At 31.6% G+C, this 16432-nt stretch overlaps 1 protein-coding gene across 2 annotated transcripts in view; it reads left to right on the plus strand.

Moving 5' to 3' along the window:
• LOC126720644 (uncharacterized) overlaps positions 1–10597 on the plus strand; it is a 28946-nt gene extending 18349 nt beyond the window's left edge. The window contains exons 1-2 of one of the 2 annotated variants that reach the window (XM_050423373.1): positions 7930–8659; positions 9849–10597. In XM_050423373.1, coding sequence (XP_050279330.1) covers positions 8366–8659; positions 9849–10361 — 807 coding nt within the window. In that variant the 5' untranslated portion in view covers positions 7930–8365 and the 3' untranslated portion in view covers positions 10362–10597. Of the gene's footprint in view, positions 1–7929; positions 8660–9848 lie in introns of those variants that run through there. The other variant, XM_050423375.1, reaches the window with a different exon arrangement.
• The last annotated feature ends 5835 nt before the right edge of the window (positions 10598–16432 follow it).

Below are 16432 nucleotides of genomic sequence, written 5' to 3' on the forward strand. Positions count from 1 at the left end.
AAACTAGATAGAGTTCGTACATTTATATTTATTTATTTTGTATCTTTCTTGCTCTAATGCTTTTGTTCTTTGATTAATTAAAATTTCCTATGAACCTAGCTATAGGTGAAGACGGCAATTATTATTTTTTTTGTTATCCTATAATTTTGTAATTTGATTCATTTATTTATCTAATGTACCATTCTATAATTTGTTGTCTTGTCTTGTTTATTGAATTATTGTGTTTAAAGGTAGACATATAAGTTTATAAACTACTTGCAGTAAAATTTATGTATTCCTAGCATTATCCTTAAATTAGGAATGGTAACAGTGTGGCACAAGGTTGGATCAAGGGTGCCCTGTCCCTACTCCACTTCCTTTTTAATTAGGATGGGAAAACCCTTGCAGGAAAGGAGCGGGACACGCATGCCGGATTTGAAGTATCTTGCCATCCCTAATTAATGAGGTAGCTTGCTAGAGATGAAACAAAAATGAGAGAGAGAGAGAGTTTTGGGAATGATAATATATAGAATATGTAAAATAATAAATTATAACTAGGAGGACATGTATAAAAAGGTTAAATTAAATATATATTAAATAAAAACATACATATTTGAGGTGAATCTTGTGTACGTGTATTTAAACAACAGTTTTTAGTTTTTTTTGAAATACGTGTAAGTGAAAAAATGTGTAAAAATACGTGTAATGTTATTTAAAAACTGAAAACTTGTGTTTAAACCACTCTTTCAAATAGGGCCTAAATCTCCTAAACTTTTGTACCCCTTCCTATTATGTAGGCATCAAATTATCAAAAAACTTGAACAACTTTTCAAACTAAAAGTATTAATTTTGTTTTATTTTCGTTAGGGTGTTGTTCAATATGCGTTAGGGTTAATGGGTTATTATGGTATTCAAGGTACCAGGATGCCATTATTTCCGTTTTCATTTTTACTTTATTTATTTATTGTTTATATAAAACTCTCTTTACTTTTTTTTTTGCTTTTTCATTTTGGGTAGAAAAAATATAATTATTTGGTTTCTCCTATTTTATTTTGACATCAGCGGGGAGCTTGTAATGCATGAACAAATCTGTAGGACTGCGAAAAATTCCAAAGTTTGGATTTCACTTTCCACAATCAAATTAAGTCAAGGTTTTAGAAGGTTTTAATTGGTAGTAGGTGCGTGCCATGCCAGATTCATAATTTGACTATCTGTTTTGACAAAAAACGAGTAGTTTGATGATTTGCATCTTAGCTTATGCATGCACTAGAAGGAACACTTTAGCAAATGGCAACTGAAAATTCAGGTTAGGAAATATATATCTATTATGATTGGTATGGCAAATACATGGAAGAATCGGTAATTTAACATAGTATCAGAGTAGGAGATATTTATAAGTTTGCTCTTATAGATTTGATGACTTACTATGATTTATATTTATATAATTATAAATTTAGAATTGTGATCACATAATTGGATTAATCGATAATTAATCAATAAATCCGTAGTATAACCAACTTTGGGGGTCTAAATCGGCTTAAAAAAAAAAAAAAAAAAAACTATGTGACATTTTCTCCTCCAAGTTTGGACAAGGTAACACGTTTGGGTCTAATTTTAATTGGTCTAATTGAATGATCGCTTTCCCGGCAATAAATAAAAATCCAAAAATTGTCTCTGAACCAGCAAGTTGAGCAGCAAATAAACTTAGAAAGAAACTGAGCCAATTGAAGAAAAGAGAGAACACCTAAGGCTAAGGAAATGTCAGAGTCCAAACTGAAAACGGAAACTCATTAATATCTCAGATTGAGACTTTCATCCATCACCAATTTGATTTTTATTTTTTTCGAGTGCTTCAAACTTCGACAGCTTGGCCATTCATCTTAACTCACTTTGCTGGTTGCTTGTGAAAGGGATTGTGACGTATAGAAATTTTGTTTATGTGCGTACTATAACCGTCTGAAAACAGCATTCACCTACAATTCTCAAACTGGTGTATTCAATGGGGGTTGGTACTGCTACTGCTACATGAAAGCTAATTATGGTCATTAATATACTTATACCTAACTTGCTATAAATAAGAATTTAATGTTATCAAGCTCTTTAAAGTTGCCCATCTGCCTTTTCCTATGAGTTTGATATTTATTTTTCCTTAGTAAAATAGAATACATAAAAATATTGCAATTTCTAAGTCCGTCAGGTTTGAGTCCAGAGTCCATTTGCATTAAACTCATTGAGATCATGACATGTGTCACATGTCATGATCATGATCCTGATGACCTAGCATAACTAGACACTTGGATAACGTGTCAAGATCCTAATGGGTTTAGCGCAATTAGACACTAAAGCCAAGCCAAATCTATTTTTTTAAATTTTGTTAACGGATATTCTAAGGACATTTGTAAGTGAACAATAATTTTTATGAGAAAAAAAATCGATTTTTTGATAAATTTTTTTTCTATTTTCCATAAAGTTTGGCATACTTCTAGTATTTTTTTTTTTAACTGGATATCTCATTTTATTTTAAATAACAATGACAAATGGTAATGAGTTTTAATCTCCACATGTTATTTAGTTAGTAGATGATGTAGCAGTTTCTCATTAATACAAAATGAGATTCCAATTAAAAAAGTATTGAAAGTAAGTCAAACCCTTTTCCATAATAACGCTATTTTAAATGCACCCATTAGTTAGACCTAAGCTGCGTTTGGATTGCGCTGATTTCCAGCGCGTTTGCGTTTTTCCCTTTTTTTTTTTTTCAAGTGTTTTTTAGACTTGCGGTTACTGTTCAATGAACAGTAACCACAAATTTTGACTTTTCAAACTTTTTTCAGTCAATCAGTGTACATCGTGTACTGTTTACGGACCCACAAATTTCACTTTTCAGCAACTTTTTCATTAAAAATGGGTCCCACGGTACTATTCACACATTTAAAAATTATTTTGCTACAGTATTTTTCAGTTTTCAGTTTCAGTTTTCAGTTTTCAGCTATATCCAAGTTTTTTATTATGAAAGAGGGGTGCTACGTCTACAACATTTTTATAATAAATCACAGGTGGTTAGTTGGTATTGGTTCAAATTTGAACCTAACACTAAGATTACTTTTTTGCCCTAACAATAACAACCAGTAACAAGCTGCCACTTAAGGATTTATTATAAAAATGTTGTAAAAATATTGTAAACATATCATTTCTCATTACGAAAACATGAATTTACTATTTGTTTAAGATCTAAATTTTTATTAATCAGAATTTCTATAAGTTGATTGGCTTTGTGAATGGCTGCATGCTCTTCCATTTTTGGAATTTGGATAAGAACCTAGAAGATCTGAACCTAAGATTTTGAACATTGTGCTTTGGTGGCTTCGACTGCAAAACTTTTCTTAATACGACTTGTAAATCAGATCACATCCATTTCATCTATTTATAACATTGACAATCATCAATAGAAATATCAAATATGTCACTTGAAATTTATGAACGGAAAGTGAAACTATATGACTTATAATCACACCTACTCAGTTTTTTATTATTATTTTAATTCACACATCGTTGTTTCATTGATTTTTTTTTTTTTTGAAGGCGTTGTTTCATTGATTGGTTTAGTTACATCACTTCCATCCATTATAACCTTATTATTTCCGGTAGAAGTATGTCAATTGACATTTTTTATTTTATTTTTACACTAATGAGTACATGAAATGTGACTTGAGGGGAAAAAAATAATATATATTTTTTATCTGTAAATAAAAATAAATAAATATTTTATTTGTATTTTATAAAAAAATTTTAAATATAAAATGTAAGGACGCAATTTGAATCCTAAGCCTGAAAGTTAAAAGGATCTAGGCCCAAAGAGCTTAATATAATGAATTTGTAGAGAGTGAATTGGAAAACTAGGTTATAATGAGTTGAGTAGCAATTATAATGGATTCAAATGACAATTAGGTAAAGAACTAAAGATAGACTGGTTTTCCCTAAAGAAAATAATTCTCGGTACAGTCTGAGGAGATCAGTTCTTGTATATATTTCTTGAAGTTGATTACAAGTATAACCCTTATTGTTACAGTATTTCCCTCTCCATTTCTCGATCCCTCTCTCTCACAGGGTCTCCCTTCTATTTTATACTATCATTTTCCTTTCATCGTTACCATCCACGCGTAGATTAGATTTTTAGTGTTGATCTCTGTCACATTAGCACCTTCTTGAAGTCTTTGGAGAGTAGTTGTAAGGCTGAAAATTACTGTTCAAGTATCACTTCCTAATTAATGCGGTCAGAGAGTTAGTTGCTGAGCATTCAATGCGGTGGTAGCAGCTTTTCCTTAGATATTTCCTAGCTCCCATTTGTCCTATACGTTCATAATGCATATCATTACTAATAGAATTTCCTGGAATGTCACTTTGGATGACAGGACACACTTTTTGACCTCTACTCTATTTAGTTGAGGAGATACTCCTCCTCGGCCTACTTTCCTTGGCCTTCCCATTCGTAGCTTGTTCATGGAGTTTTGAGTCTCACATTTTCATTATTGTTTATCTGTCCTCGGGCCACTAAGAGCCTGTTTGGTTTAAGTGTTTCCGTAACTCAATTCTCAGTTTCCATAACTCATAACTCAAAAATGGTGGGACCCATAGTAAAAAGGTTGTTTGGCCAAACGATAACTCTGTTTCCATCACTTAATTCTCTGATTTTTGAGTTATGAGTTATGGAAACTGAAAACAACAAAAGACTATTTTCAGTTTCCATAACTCATAACTCAATGGCATTTCCGTAAATAAACACACATGAGGGACCCACAGCCGCAACTTTTGACCACCTTTTGATTTTTTTTTTCTGGGTTGGCATTGGCTGTTCGTTCCTTTTTTTTTTTTTTGGGTTGGCGTTGGCTGTTCGTTTCGTTTTTTTTTTTTTTTTTTGGTTGGCGTTGGCTGTTCGTTCCTTTTTTTACTGGTTCGTCTGTTCTGTTCTATTCTTTTTTTTTTTTTCTTTAGAACCTAGACTCACCAAACTTAGTGAAAAAACAAAAAAAAAAACCTAGACCGAACAGCCAACCCAGGAGGAAAAAAAAATGAGAAGAAGCTGCTAGTGGAAAAAAAAAAAAAAGTTGCACTGTGACAGGTGTGGGCCCTCCAAATAGTGTGAAAAATAATGAGTGATGGAAACTGAGTGATGAAGGCAAACGGATGTGAAAAATTGAGTGATGAGTGACGGAAATTGAGTGACGAAAAAGGCTTACCCAAACAGGCTCTAAACGTTCTCGGACAAGGCCCAAAGCCCAACATATATTCTTGGGCCACTCAACCCTACATAAAAAATGGTGAACATCTGTACAATGCATTTATTTAGTCATGTATAATGTGTTTCTTGATTTGTAAGTTTTGTGACACATTTTGTTCGACGTATGAACTAAAAAAGGGTGCATTAAATTAATGTTTTAATATAGACGGTTCAACTAAAATAATTAATAACTAAGGTTGTAACTAGAAAAAGGTCGATATTGGAGGGGTTGTCCGTACATCTTAACCTTATTTTAATTGCTCAAATTTGGACTATTATTGATGCCACAATAATATAAAGATTTTCTCTATAAAAAAAGAAAGAGAAAAGCATGTGTGTATATATACACATATACTAAATCTATAAGTTAGTGTGATTGAACCTCAAAAGTTAACCCCACATAATTAAGGAGGTCTATAGGCCATAAGACCATTAGTAAACATCTTACAAGGACATGGTTGCTTTTTATTTTTTATGTTTTAAAAAACATATTAAAATGATATGGTGTTCAAATTTAGAGTTTAAATTTCCCTTCCTGTTGAAGCTAACAACTATACAAAAACAAAAAATATAAAAATAGTGTATTTCACCACGCGCGTAGAGCTCTCCCTAAAAAGATTAACATGGTTGTATCCCATTTTCAAATAATAATCCGTACAAAGGAAAATCTTATGGTGATTGGAATATGCTAAATTTGAAAATTTAAATTAAATTATTGAGAGTTATGGAACAATTAACGAAAAAAAAAAATTGTGTTTTAACACCTGATAATTTTTATATATAGGCGAAAACATTGTTTTGGTTCCTACATTTTATTGTCATAGTCAATTTAGTCTCTACATTTTAATAGCAGTCAATTTGGTCCTTACCATTAACTCACTAACGGAAAATGTTTACGTGACTAACGGCGTACATAGTTGGCACATTTGAAGCTTAGGTGGCTTAGGAAATAATATTAGAAAATTTTAATTAACATAAAAAAAATGCCATCTCAACATTCAATAAATATAAAAAACCACATCTAAAAATTTAATAATAAAAAACCGATGATTTTTAAGCCAAAAAGAAATGAATTTATAAAAGTCAAAAATAAAACCTCAAAAGTCTTTGTTATTTTCTTTCATTTTCTTTTGATCCAAACACAACCAAACAAAGAAAAATTGGCTAGAAAATGAACCAAACCCATAAACAATGGAACTCAAATACAACACACTATCTGTCCTTAATGAGACCATGACAACCCTTGGTACCTAGGTTTGTTGGTGTTCATGCAATGTTTTCTCAAAATGGGACCACGCCACCGTTGTGGGTTTCGCTTGTGACTCGGCCACGGTCTTCGCCGGAAATGGCGAGACCCTCCATGCATCTCTCGACTAGGGTCATGATGGGGGTGGGGAAGCTGAGATTGGTTGGAAGAGACAGCCATCCATGAGGATGTTAAGGCTGAGAAGATCTAAAAGAAGAGGGGTATGAAGATAGATCCCAAGAAGTACCATAAGATGAAGCCAAGATTGTTTGGAAGAGACAGCCATTGGAGTTAAGAGGCTTTACCAAATGTAGGCCAATGGTTCTCTGCTATTAACGTTAATTTGATGATTCCATCACCAAGAGCAAGATTAAAAAAAAAAAAAATTTGTATTTTCTTTTTAATTGTCATTGTGATTGTGGATCCAGGGTCAATTTCGTTTAGATATGGCTGTCTTATTTTTATTTTGCTTTGGATATGATTTATGTTCTAGGTCTAGTTTATCTTTTGGGTTTTGCATCAATTTTGATACATATATGCTCTGTTTCATTTTGTGTTTCATTTTGTGTTAGTGTGTTATGTATTTGAGTTCTATTGATCGTGGGTTTGGATTGAAAGAAAATAATAGAGACTTTTGATTTTTGAAGTTTTATTTTATCTAAATTCATTTCTTTTTGGCTTAAAAATTATCTGTACAATTTTTTTTTTGTTTTTTTTTTTAATTTTCTGATATGGTTTTTTCTATTTATTAAATGTTGAGATGAAATTTTTTTAATATTATTTCCTAAGCCACCTAAGCTTTAGGTGTGCCAAATGTGCACACTGTTAGCCATGTAGACATTTCTCATTAGTAAATTAACGGTAGGGGCCAAATTGACTGCAAGATGAAAATAATAAGGATCAAATTGATTGCTACCAAAATGTAAGGACTAAATCGACTATAACCCCAAAATATAGGGGATCAAAATGATGTTTTCTCCTTTATATATATATATATATATCAATTAACAATTGATACTCTTGCTATGAATAAATGGGCTTATTGAATATATAAATTTCACTTTCTGGCTGAATGAATATTCACCTATTAATGAATAAGAATTTTGACTAATAAAGTAGTGGTGATAGCAGGAGCCATTTTCTAAGTAAGCCCACACTATAAGCCTAAATTAATCCAAAAGGATAAGGAGCCCAATATCAAGGCTCAGTTGGTCTCCATCGCTATCATCATTAATATATGGTTCAACAGTTCAACTAAATCTTTACCTGTAACTTGAATTAATGATCCACGGGTGCAAACAATCAATGAATTGTTTAAGATTTGAAAGGTCGCAAGCAACATAAATGATTTAGGGGGACCATCATAAGGTTAAGGTTTCTTCACCTAATCTCATCTCATGTATTATATTTTATGTGTGGGCTGAGCTTGGTGGTGAACATGGAAAGGCACGTGTGCTTGGGGTTTATTCACTTTCATGGGGGAATAATCATGTTGGCCATAAATTTCAGTGAAATATAATATAACCCTTAGTGTATGGGCATGCAGACCTTTTAACAAGAAGCAATTGGTCCCCACTCCCCTCCAAAATTTGTTTGTACCAATATCATTTGTAAAGATAAATTAATGTTTGATAGATTCGCAATAGTTTTGTAGTTAAATTTTCATTTTTCAATGCACGAATTGCGAAGTTTGAAAGAGAGGTCAATTCTCATTTATCAATGCATGAATTGCAAAGCAAGAAGAGAGAGGTTCGAACAGAAGAGTTAACTGTAAGAGCCTTGCACAAAAAATGAAATTGAGCGACTATTAGAGGGTGTTTGGTACATTTACTCCAATACACATTTTAATTTTTAAACAACATTATATGTATTTTTATATTTTTTTTTCATACATGTTTTCAAATACATATACCAAACACCCCTTTAGTCATGTGACCTCTCTAGTCGGAGTTCTCAATGGCTATAACAAGGAGGATCAACATCGGACGGTTGGGAATGATTCGAATTCTGAGAAATCTACGGCTCTGATTGCTCGTAACTTGCTTGGTGGTGGGTCTAACTCTTTTTCTTCTTCAACCTCTAAGCTTGTGGTTGATTCCCAGGAATTGGACCTCGACTTGCAGGTCCCAAATGGCTGGGAAAAGTGCCTAGACTTGAAGGTTTGTCCATTTTCTAATCTGGGTCTGTTTGTTTTGTTGGAAAATTTAACCTTTTCATGAGGAAAAGTTAACCTTTTCATGAAGAAAACTGTGTTCTTTGCTTATTCTTTCTATTTTTATATGTGAATACTTTTTTTTTTTTTTTTGCTTTGGAAATCTGTTTCTATGACTTGGTGTTCTGTTTTTTTTTTTTTTAAGAGATTTAAATATGTGTTTTTTTTTTTTGAATGGAGGATTTATTGATTCGTCTGTTGTGTGAAATTGTTGTCTTTGAAAATTTTCTGTCTTGTCTTTTTGTTCTCTGTTTGGATACAGAGAAATTGAAGGAAAAGGAGGGAGTGAAAATTCAGAAATTTCCTTTTTTGTAATTCTCAATCATATGCTGATATGAAAAACTCCAAGTTTTTTTTTTTTTCTTTTGGAGCAATATTGACAACCCAAGTTAACTCATTCCATCACAATTGTTCTAAAAAAATTGTACAACATATTTTCTTAGTCTGCAACCCCAAACCTTTTAATTTCCAGGTTGTAATTCATTTTTATGTTTGGCCTATGTAATAATTTGCTTAATTTCTTGGCCTTTATAGCTCTCTTTAAATGACTTTAAAGGTTTTCAATATTAGAGGATTGGAGTAATTAAGAGCGTGAAGATGTTTATTTTCCATTTATTCATTGTGGCTCTTCAATGTTTACCACTTCCGACCCCACTCTGTATCCTCTTTAACAGTTTCTTTTATATCATCATTAATACCCTTTTCTATTTCCCTTGCTTGAATCTCTCTATCTAATAAATTCATATCTTTTATTAGAATAATCTATCATTAATGTCTAGGAATATGGGGGAATAAAAAAAAAATTGGAAACTTATGATTTACTAATTACTACTAAGTATTTTTGACCTTGGGATGAGGGATCATTCTATGATACAAACTTTCTTTTTCAATATATCATACCTACTTTAATCTTAACGAATTTCTATTAGTAGACTTTGAAAAAAAAAGATATAGTAAAAAAATATAAGGCAATACTCTATAGAAACTATTAAGATTAGATATATATGGTACATTTAAAAAAAAGTGTATATACCATGGAATTCTCTTGAAAGGAGTAATTTTGCTGAATGACATCAAATAATTCTGAGTAGGAGTATGTTATCCAATTATTCTGGTGAATTTGTGTGCTTTTGCAGTCAGGGAAAGTCTACCTACGAAGATGTAGCACCCCAAATTCACCTTCAATCTCAGATAAGAAGCACCAAATCAATTCAACAGTTCCAAGACTTCAGGATTTAAATTTTCCTCCTTCACCCTCGAAAATCACATTAAATCTTTTTGATGAAACTCCTCTGGATTTAAAGTTGGTCTCATCACCATCTTCATCGAATAATTATCAAAGCGTATGCACTCTTGATAAGGTGAAATCAGCACTCGAAAGGGCAGAGAAAGAACCACTGAAGAAGAGAGCATCATTTGGGAAATCACCATTGTCGCCTTCATATTCATCGTCATCATCTTCGATTAGAGAAACCCAAGAAGAAGACTTTGAAGATAAATTATTATCATCACCAATGGCAGCAGGGTGTCCTGGTTGCTTATCTTACGTATTGATAACGAAAAATAATCCAAAATGTCCTAGGTGCAGTTCTGTTGTCCCGTTACCGCTGATAAAGAAACCTAGAATTGATCTCAACATATCTATCTGAATGATTAAAGAATACTATGATTATGGCTTATATCCACTATTTTTAATTTTGTAGATGATAGATGAAATTAGAGTTGGAGAAATAGATTTGTTAGTAAAAGAAGAATATATGTAGTATGTACATCATAAAGGGATGGTGCCGGTATTAGTGTAGTTGATAGAAGTTTGATTTATTCAGAATCTTTTATCATATTTTCGTCCTTTATATTTTAACTGTGTCATTCGCTTTTCTTTTTATTCTGATTTTAAAAATTTGTTGCACTTTAGGTGAATTTAGTAATGTTGTTCTAATAATGTTGTTTGTATTTTTTGGAGATATGTGTGGATGAAGAAGTGTGAAAATACGTATAATATTGTTTAAATATTGAAAATTGTTGTTTAAATAACTGTAACAAATGGACTCTTAAGAAGTAGAAAATATGCATCTTCAAATATGGATTTGGTGATCTTGATGAATATCAATCAAATTCAATGTGAAATATCTATTGCTAGCAAGGCTTCCATCCATTGCTTCAGTGCATTGGATAGAATAAGGTAACAATGCATGTTTCATGTTGGATACATGTCGTGTCTGTGTCGTGTCTAGCATATTGGAGCGTAGGACGCAAGACAAATCTTTTATTTGCTTCTCTAGAAGTGTAATTAAAGGTGGATTTCTTTTGGTAATATTAAAAGTATAGTTTTTACTAGTTATTTCAGATTATGTTATGGATGTTTCATAAATTATAAAAATCCTATTTAGATATCAGGAATCATTTTGTTCTGTACATAAAGTTCAACTCCCAATTAGAAAGTGATAATGTGCAGAATGTGCTGGTACTTGCTTGTAAAGGGCAAAGACTTTTAGAATTGTAAATGGATTAATGGTACTTGATTGTAAAGAACAAAATGAAGTCCTCTGAATCTGCACACTGCAACAATAAAAGGAATATTCAATTCATTGTAATGTGGGGGTACTAAGGTGGAGTTAATGCCCTTTGTTCACAAGGATTGTAACAGTTACAACAGCCAGTAGAGATAATTTACCTACATGGCTGGACCATTTTTGATAGTTTACCATACCTTTTTTGTTGCTAAATTTCCCATACCTGAAATGACTTGTATGTGTTAGAATTATGTGTATTCAATTTCAACCCTTTACCAAAGTGGGTTGAAGTTGAGTCAAGTATCCAGATAATCAGAAGTAAAATTGAACTAGTTAAACACTAGTAATTACACAGATCAGAAATGCTTAAGACTTTCAATCTTTTATCTGTGTGTTTAATTGTACCCAATTTTTTTTTTCTCTCATTTGAGTCTTGCCGTGATGTTGACCTAGGAATGAAGCCACCTCGCTTGGTTACCACAAATTCCTAGAGTTTTGAAACACATTTTTCACAATTTAGTCAATGGTGTTTTATTGGTTTGGTGGATAGTAGGTAAAGAGAGCTTGGCATGCAAAATTGCACACGAAACTCTTCAGTCACTATATCATTTAACACATTTTGGGTTCCCTAACTATAGATTTAGGCCGGTTGTAATGTTTGTATTCAATGCATAACTCATCGCTTGGACGTGTTTGATAAGCAGTCTTATCCTCAATTTTGACAAAACTTATTCTTGAACTTGAACCCATAACTCATTGCTTGGTTGTAAAAACATGGAGTGCCCCTATAAAAAGTTATATAGCGCAACTTTGCTAATTTGAGTGCAAGGACAGGGAATTCATGTATGGGTAATATATAAACTGTGCTTTCGTAGAGTTCCTGTCACAATAAATAGGTTCCTTTCATTTGTCTATAAGTTGTAAGATGAGGTTGTACTACAACAATTATTTTCGTAAAAACAAACCAACCTAAAATATAGAATCCCTATAGAGATATTACACACTTGTTCCTAACAAGGGAAAGCTTTTTACCTAGAGAGTAGAGAGTTACTTGTATCCATGCTCTTCTTTTATTATTATTATTATTTTTTAAAAAAAATTATTATAAAATAATAATTTTCTTTTATTTGTCAATTGCTTCCATGTTTGGGCAATCCTCTGCATTAGAGGCCTAATAGTGCTATATTTTTTATGGGTTCTTGATATAGATTATAAAAGTGGAAACTCAGGATGGTGATGTACAAAATTATGGTTGCTTTGAAAAAGAAAATAAAAGATTTAGAAAAGAAAAGAAAAAGTTGTACAAAAATTATGGTTGTGTGATTGTGTCCTGTAAATGTTTGAAAAGAGCATTCACCTACACTTTGTCAAACTGATGTGTTTTAATATAGGTGCTGCATGAAGCTAATTATGGCCATTTACTAGACCAATTCATTAATATACCTAACAGACAATAAATGAGAATTTAATTTCATCATAGTCTTTTAAATTGCCCACCTAACTTCTCATAAGAGTTTAATGTTTATTTATTTTTCTTTGGAACAAATTTCAACAATTGTAGCATCTGGTTGGCCGACCAATGAATCACAATCAAAACTCTAAATCTTATCAAAAACCAGTTTCCTTCGTATGATTAATTAATTTGAGCTATTAAAAAAAAATATTAAGATATAATTTAGACGACTCTAGAAAGTTTGGGTAATCTGTCAATTTCATTCCTCATTCAAATTTGGTCAATTACGTCTATCAGGGTTGCATTTAATGTTAATGTAATTAATATGTACAAATCCAATGAATTTGCTCCTACTAAATGTCATATGAAATGTATTTGAGTTGAAAGCCGGCATTATTTTAGTAGAGATTTTCAAGAGAAAAAAAGTAAAATATAAAGAAAATTTGAGAATTTTCACTAAAGTTTCAACTTACACGTATTCTATGACACATCTTTTAGGACATATGTGAATCATGTTAGGAACATATGTCAATATAGAATTGGTTAATCATTTGACAAAATGCACTTTACTTAAAAATTGGGTAGATTTAGGATGTGTTTAATGCTTTAGGAACAAGGTTTCAAGTCCAAGTGTTAAAACCATGCAAGTTTGTCTAAGAAACAAGTGAAGAAGTGCTAGATTTTAAAACTCGACAGATAGCATCTATCGAGGTTTAAAAGGCTGTTTAAGCTCGATGCTCGATAGTTGCTTGATAGATAGGGTATCTATCGAGATTTAAGAAAATCAGTTTTTCAGATTTGATTTCACTCCAATTCGTGTATAGATATTCGGGCTTTCTTTTCTTATAACCCTAAATATATATAAGGATTGTTTTAAGGGCCGTCACAGTTGATGTATCTCAATGCAAAAGTTTTTCACAAGCATATTGTGAACCGGAGACATATGCCCTAATTCATTTTTCTCTTGAAGAAGCTATTGTGTTTGTACCTTGTAGGGTTTTGTAACCAAGGAACTTCGTGATCTTTATTGTGTTGATGAATTAAAGAACTTTGCAGCCAACATCCTTCTCAAGTTAGTGTGTAAGTCGTGTATTGGGATCTGCACATCGAATTGGTTAGTCATGTACTAGGAGCTGTGCATTGAAAAAAGAGATTGTCACTACATAACAAGTCTAATTGGGTATTGGGGTAATGGTTCAACTGTAGTTTGGTATAACGTACTGGGATTCCTTTACTTGTAATCGCTTGTTGTGATAATAGTGGATTTTTGGGAATGGTGACTTTAAAATCACTCGGTGGGGTTTTTGCCGTGTAGGTTTTCCCCATTTCTAAACAAATCACCGTGTCAATTTATTTTCCGTTGCATATTAACTTAGTTGGTAATTTGTTTGTGCTACCACACTTATTGCATGCTAATTGAATTAATTAATTAACTTGGCTAATTAATTGGTTAATTCATCACAAGGGGTTAATACATTCTTGGTTTATCAACATCTAATATATCAAGATTGATGGATTTGGAGGGAAGGATTAGATCTATAATGGAAAATATGTCTGTTTGGAGGAAAAGGAGTAGAGTAGAGTAGATTTGGCAAAAAATTACCCTATTTTCAATCAATTTTACTTTATTCTCTTTCACTCTCCCTTCCTCTCCCCTCAATCCAAATGGGGTATTCTTAGAGTATAGCGAAATGATACTCTCTTTTCTCACATTCATGTTGGACCCCATTATGAATTTAATAAGGGGACCCTACCATAAATGTGAGAAGAAAGGAGCACCATTCACTATGCTCTAGGAGTACCTAAGAATTACTCATTTATTACAACTGCCAAAAATCTTGTAACTTAACCGATTTATACATCTTAGAGCACATTTGGTAGGTTATAACGGTAATTACATAGGAATAGGAATAAGAATTACAAGATGCTATAATGTAAGACTTATTACTATTCATTTGTTTGGTAAAAACACAATAATAGAACCCTAAAAAACAATGGAATGAAAGCATTTTAAATTAAACTTAAAATATATTTTAGGAAATATCTTACTTATAAAATTATATTTCTTTACAAATAATATATATATATATATATATATTTAAATTTGAAAGAGAGATTAGTTATTGTTTTATGATTTTTTATTTTCATAATTGTTATGCACATATGGAAATTTTGTTTATTTGGAAACATATTAACTTTAGAAATTAATATACCTACTAAGGATTAACTATTATAACCCTTTTAGAGATGAATAATTATTCTCCATTTTAAAGAATAGTTATTCATAATAAATGACTATTAATTATAATAAAAACATAACCAAACTACTAAATAGCTAAACCATACGAATAATTATTATATTACCGTGTCTATTATAGTCTACCAAACATATCCTTAGAGCTTTTAATGGAAATATTCAAGTTTGAGTCTTTTTTTTTTTTAGGTTCTAAGTTTGTAATTATAGAATTATCTAATGAAAAAAAATTGATGACAAATATAAACTTCAGAACATTGATTACAAACCTAAATTTAAGAGATCAACTAAAAAATGTTTTAAACAAAGATGTTGAACAAAATCTTTCATTTTCTTCTGGTAGGTGAGCTATAAAAGCGATTGTACCAAAAGCTTCACATTTCTTGGAAGTCACGGAAGGATCTATACATAAAGTTCACAAATAATTTTCAGAGAAGCACTGAGATTAGAGACATGTATGAGAAATCTCACGATTAGGGAAATCTATTGGGAATTTTGGAATTGAAATGTATCTACTATCAACTATCCACCATAATAATTTTCTTCTTTCGACGAAGACTTGCATGAAGTAGAAGGACGATTGAGAAAGGCAACAATTTCTAATAAATTAACTTTCTTGATTTTGTCCCATTTTTAAGCAACCACAATTATGTTTATTGTTTTTTTTTTTTTTTTAGAATGATATGTTCATCGTTTTCATTTCAACAACAAAATAAAATAAGCAATTATGTTTATCGTACAATAGTAACGACTTGTAGTTTCCCTGAAAGGCACGTAAAATTGGCAATGAATTATTGAAATTGATTGAGCATTTAAAAACCCATCGATAGGCTCCACTAGGAGCCCAGGGGGTTCAAATGAACCCCCTGATGACCCCACACACACCAAGAAAAAAAAAAACTATATATATATATATATATATATATTTTGTTAGGTTCTAAGACTTTAGGTTTATATATATATATATATATAATACATTTGAACCTAACAATAATAGATTTTGAAGCATTATGGAGAGTGATCCTTAATTCCTTATCATTGATAATAGATTTTGGTTAGAAATTTTTTTTTTTTAATAAGAAATGCGTGCTTTTATTAAGGTGAAAATAAAAACATTACATCTTGAATCAATGCGAATTCAATCATTATAGGATTTTTCTCTATCCAAGCTACATAATCTGTTAGGTTCTAAAAGTTTAGAACAATTGGCAAATCGTGAACACAAACTTGTCTAGATATAGATCTTAGAGTCTATAGGTATTATTAGACAATGCTCAAAGTGATTCAAGTCAAGATTCAAGAACATACAAGCTGCAGGAAGAAGATTTCAAAGTCTGTCTAGTTCGATTGATCGAAAGACAGGCTCGATCGATCGAAAGTTGTATCTGCAGAATTTTAATTAAACCCAAACAGCAATTTAAGCCCATTAAGGATTAGGGTTTCTAATCTACTTCTCCCAGTATATAAAGGAAACTCTAAGCATGTTTTTATAAGACTTTT

Source organism: Quercus robur, chromosome 4 (genome assembly GCF_932294415.1).
Source record: "Quercus robur chromosome 4, dhQueRobu3.1, whole genome shotgun sequence".
NCBI classification, from domain to species: domain Eukaryota; kingdom Viridiplantae; phylum Streptophyta; class Magnoliopsida; order Fagales; family Fagaceae; genus Quercus; species Quercus robur.